General features: G+C 35.5%; 1 protein-coding gene across 1 annotated transcript; it reads right to left on the bottom strand.

Moving 5' to 3' along the window:
- Window positions 1-353: 353 nt before the first annotated feature.
- On the bottom strand, window positions 354-2,176 carry LOC128896580 (ATP-dependent DNA helicase PIF1-like; the record flags this gene model as incomplete). Its single annotated transcript, XM_054159945.1, has 5 exons — window positions 2,017-2,176; window positions 1,868-1,959; window positions 1,268-1,801; window positions 789-1,210; window positions 354-730 (listed from the first exon to the last, which is right to left on the bottom strand). Coding segments are annotated over exons 1-5 (1,585 nt in total), but the record flags the coding sequence as incomplete, so codon positions are not given.
- Between the last annotated feature and the right edge of the window lie 2,588 nt (window positions 2,177-4,764).

The raw sequence follows: 4,764 nt of genomic DNA, 5'->3' as shown, positions 1-4,764 counted from the left end.
GCAGTGCAAGGTGTACTACACAATTTGAACTGATAGTAGTACTTGTGTAATCAGATTACACATTACACATCTTAATATCGTTGTTATTTCGTGTTCTACTGCACTTTTGATAAGAATCTCACGATCACAAAGAGAGATAATAAACTCGGGTGCATCGTGTAGCTGATTGTAAGCGTATTTTTCTCCCGGGAATTGCCGTAATGATAATACATTCGGATTTTGATTTGACGATTTATTTTGGTTCATAAAAGCTTTTATAACATGTTCAGCTTTTTCAGTCGATAATAAGTTTTCTCTTATGGATGAACAATATAGCATGCATTGGATTGTGGCATTCGCATAACAAGACACACCATCAGAATTCGGGAGACCTCTTACGTAGTACTGAGTGTTATCCACGGTGTAATCATTAGTACTCTGACATTCAGATACATCATTATAATTAGGTACTGCCCAAACAGCATCACGAACATTGCGAACACGGTTTTTAGAAATTGAAATAGTCATAAGATCAGGTCTATATTTTGTTCGCAATCTATTGTACTCTATTATAGCCGATTCTTGTGCCTTTACGGAAGATGGATCATAATTGATAAGATGCAGTCCTTGTAATGTGGTCATCCGAGAAAGAGCAACGTAAATTTGCCCACAAGTAAATATTGAATTACTTGCTTCTATGACAGCATTTTGCAAGCTTAGTCCTTGACTTTTGTGAATAGTTAAACCATAGCTGAGGCAAATCGGTAATTGTTTTCTAACAACGAACGCTCTATCCATTACTTTATTACTTTACAAATTTAACACTTACAGGTTCTATTATATGTTCCTGCCTCGTGGGTAATATAATTTTCAATTTTTCTACGTCATTATCAACACCTCGTGTCACTGAAACAAGTTTAGCAATGGTACCGTTGACAAGACCTAGTGTAACATCAATATTTCTTCTAATCATGATTTGCACTCCTACTTTAACAATTATGATCCTTGATAGCCCCGCCGTTCGGGAGCTATCATCGTCATTATTGTTTAGTACCTTCGACACCTTTTTTTTCAAGTACGGTGCACAATTCATTGTATCTTGAGCAATCAAATGGATTTCTTCAGATGGAAATCGACTTAACATTGCAGTGTTCAAAACATCACACTGAACACATGTAGGAAGCAAACACACCGTATTAGATCCCACATGAAGCATATAATCACATAATTCCTTTAATCGGTCATTACAATTTGTTGCTTTAAAATTTAATTTCCTTCATCGTAAAACCTTTGTATCCGAATTGATCACTACTCCAGTACGAATTCTCGACAAGATATCCTTGTAAACATTATCACCCTGCTGTCGCATATTTATTGTCAATTCGTCGTAGCTAAACAAGGCAGACCATAAATTATAAGAACCTAATCCTCCAACATTTTTCTCCATAACCTTATTTGATAATTGTATAAAAGCAGGTTCTTCATGAACAGGAGGAAGTTGTAGTAAGTCACCAAATAGTAGCATAGGCTTTTTTCCGAACCAACCATCACCGGAATCTGTAGTATCAAATATTTCTGCAAGTCGCAAATGTATGTATAGGAAAGTTACGTTAGAAACCATCGAAATTTCATCGATGATTACTAAAGCAACATTTTTGAGTTGATCTCGTACAATTTGAAGGGCTGCGTCGCTAAGTTGTCTATACTGGGCTGTATGGCCATGTTCTACAGGTAATTGAAACAATCGGTGTATGGTAAGACCTTCAATATTAAAAGCTGCGATTCCAGTAGGAGCAGTTACTGCTGTGTCTTTTCCCATAATCTGTTTGATCCAGTGTCTAATAGTTTTGATTAAAAAACTTTTCCCAGTGCCACCTTATCCACTCACATAAAGTCTGAGAATGTCATTGTTAGACGTCAAGGACTTAGTAACTTTATCAAATATCCGCTTTTGATCAAGGTTCAATTCCGAAATCATTTCTGCAAGATCACCACAGTCAAATTTGTTTCCTGCGTCTTAAAAATCTTTCATAGCACCAATAGTTTCAACGGGAACACACTCTACTGGGTGATTGTCTTGATCATTTCCTTCCAGTTCTACAGTATTCAACACGTTCTTTTCAATTTGTTCCTTTATATGATCACGTGCTTGTTGAATATCCGTTATTCGTTCGTGATATTGAACTGCTTTTGTCATTTGTGATTTTAATGATAAAAAAGCTTCCGTATATGTGTCAATCCATTTTTCAATTCGTTCGTGTTTCTCCAAGGTTTGAATAATAATAATAGTGAAAAATAGTAATTCTCAGGTTGGGTTTGAACATTGTACTTATAATGATTGATAAGATACCCCCTTTTTCTTTTTTTAACAAAACATAGATGCACGGTTTTCATAATATTCAGTTTTTTCAGACGGTCTATTTTTAGTAATGTCATACCACGTAGCAAAATCGTACAGGTGCATAGATTTTAATTCCTTAGGTCTGTTAGTATAGTAATCATCTATGAGGGATAGACAAAATATGTCTGTGGATTCACCTTCCAGATTCTCAATTTCTTTGCGAGTTTTCAATTTTCTGCTTCTAAATATGTTTTGTAGAGTAATTATTATTATCGCGCGTCAATAAAATGAAAAACACGTATTACAGAGGCCCACCGTTAGGCGGCGCTACGTCTGTTCGGGCATGCTTGCTTGCTATGTGCGCCGCTTGTTGCAATGTGACAAATTTATACGTTGATCTCATGTTAATTACCTATAATATATATATACCTTTCACAACTATGTATAAGCAACAAATATATAACCTATTTATTAGTTCTAACTAATGTGTCTTCTTCCTCACTGCGCCAACATATTTACATCTAACCATCTAATAGTAGTACTGGAGTCAGTGCCATACAATGCTAATCTTAAAAGAATATCAGCGCATTCAGGCGCTCTACATTCTCTATGATTTAGCATGCGCATTCCAAGACTACACAGAAGACTAGCCAAAGACTTAGTAGAATTTATTGCTGCCATAGTGTCCGTAACGTAACTTTTTTCAGGCTTTGACACGTACTCAGTACAGTAACATGATACAATCCTCGTCTTTTCCCCAATATATTGTATATCCATGTTACCTATCCAAACCATGAGAACAGAAGGATTAAAATCATTGATACGGACTTCTTTTATCGAACGTGGAAGATCATGGAATCTACCTTTTGCTTTCAATTGTTTTCTAGCACCTATAGAAACAGCTACATCCCTTATTGTCATAGTCTCTGTAACTGGACGTGGAAATGAAAATCTACATACTTTACAGAAAGAATTTTTAGTTTTTTTTGTTGCGTAGACAGTAACTATTGCATTTATGGATTTGATGTGTAATAAGACGCCTATATAATTCTGGCGACACATGCGGTGACGGCAATCTGCAAGTGATGTATTTCATAATGAATGCTGCTACTTCTTCCTTCGAGGATTTGTCGATTATAGGAGCATCTTCAATCCAAATTAAAAGATGAAAGTGTTGTAATCCCCGGCTTTGATATTCTCTGCGCCAAAAGTAATGAATGACCTTCCCAATCGGATTGTCGGGCGAACAAATGAAGTCCAGCACAGCGTGGAATTTATTATCTATAAATCGAGCAGTTGAAACGGGATCAGAAGCAATGAGTTCGTTCGGCGATATTTTAGCCATCGATTGCCCGTTTACTTCACGAAGATATTCTATTAAATCTGACCATAGCCACTCAGCTGGACTGAGCGTGAGGAACCATGTAGCTGGTCCATAATGGTATATCATACAGTTTGAATAATTTCTCGGTTTTTGCCAATATTGGGCTGTATTACGTAATCTGGAAAATATAGTATTCAAATTCGTTTACAGCTGATCTTTAGAGAGCTGTTCTAGAAAACCAGCAGCTGTATATATTTCACGTGGATCAGCGACATTCATTTTGTGATAAATCCCAGCGTTCAATTGGCGCATATTGGTGTCGTGTAATAAATGAAAAACTTCAAAAATCACTTTATCAGTAACATTTCAATTTCTTGCAACAAGACCTTCTGTCATGTGTCGTGCATACTTTTGAGAACTTAAAGGACTAAGTCTGACCTTTCTTTTTCTATATTATTGTAATACAATAAATTATTTATTACAAATAGTGGATCTCTGTTAATTTTCTCATTATTTAAATTTGTTACGAGACTTTCTGTCATGCGTCCTGTGAACGTATGAACTGTATTCTAATACAATAAATTGTGCGTTACAAATAGTTGATTTCTTTCTTTCATTTCTCGCTTCATCTTTAACATTTAAATTTCTTGCAGTAAGACATCCTGCCATGCGTTCTCTCTCCCTTTCTTTTTACAGTTCATACGTACACAGAACGTGTGACAGAAAGTCTTGTTGCAAGCAATTTAAATGTTTATCATGAAGTGAAAATAAAAAAAGTGATCCACTATTTATAACGCACAATTTAATGTATTAGAACACTTATTCTTATTTGCACAAAATGAACATTTACTGAAATTTGTATTATGAACTGTACACTCAAACACCAAATTTATATATATCTTTTCACAACGACCAGGTAGATATATTATCACTTATAACCATATACTTCCCAATACAATATCATTACACGTAGCCTTTAAAATAATTATTCAATTTGCGGCGTCCAATGGTCACCAATACAAACTGACAGGTTATACAAGTTTAGCTTCTACACTATTTAGCTTCTTCATTTCACCGCCAAAGTGCGGAGCAGTCAGTTTACATGAGTTGTCATTAGGGT

The sequence above is a fragment of the Hylaeus anthracinus genome, unplaced genomic scaffold (assembly GCF_026225885.1).
Source record: "Hylaeus anthracinus isolate JK02 unplaced genomic scaffold, UHH_iyHylAnth1.0_haploid 11568, whole genome shotgun sequence".
NCBI lineage: Eukaryota > Metazoa > Arthropoda > Insecta > Hymenoptera > Colletidae > Hylaeus > Hylaeus anthracinus.
This window is presented reverse-complemented; position numbering and strand designations above follow the sequence as displayed.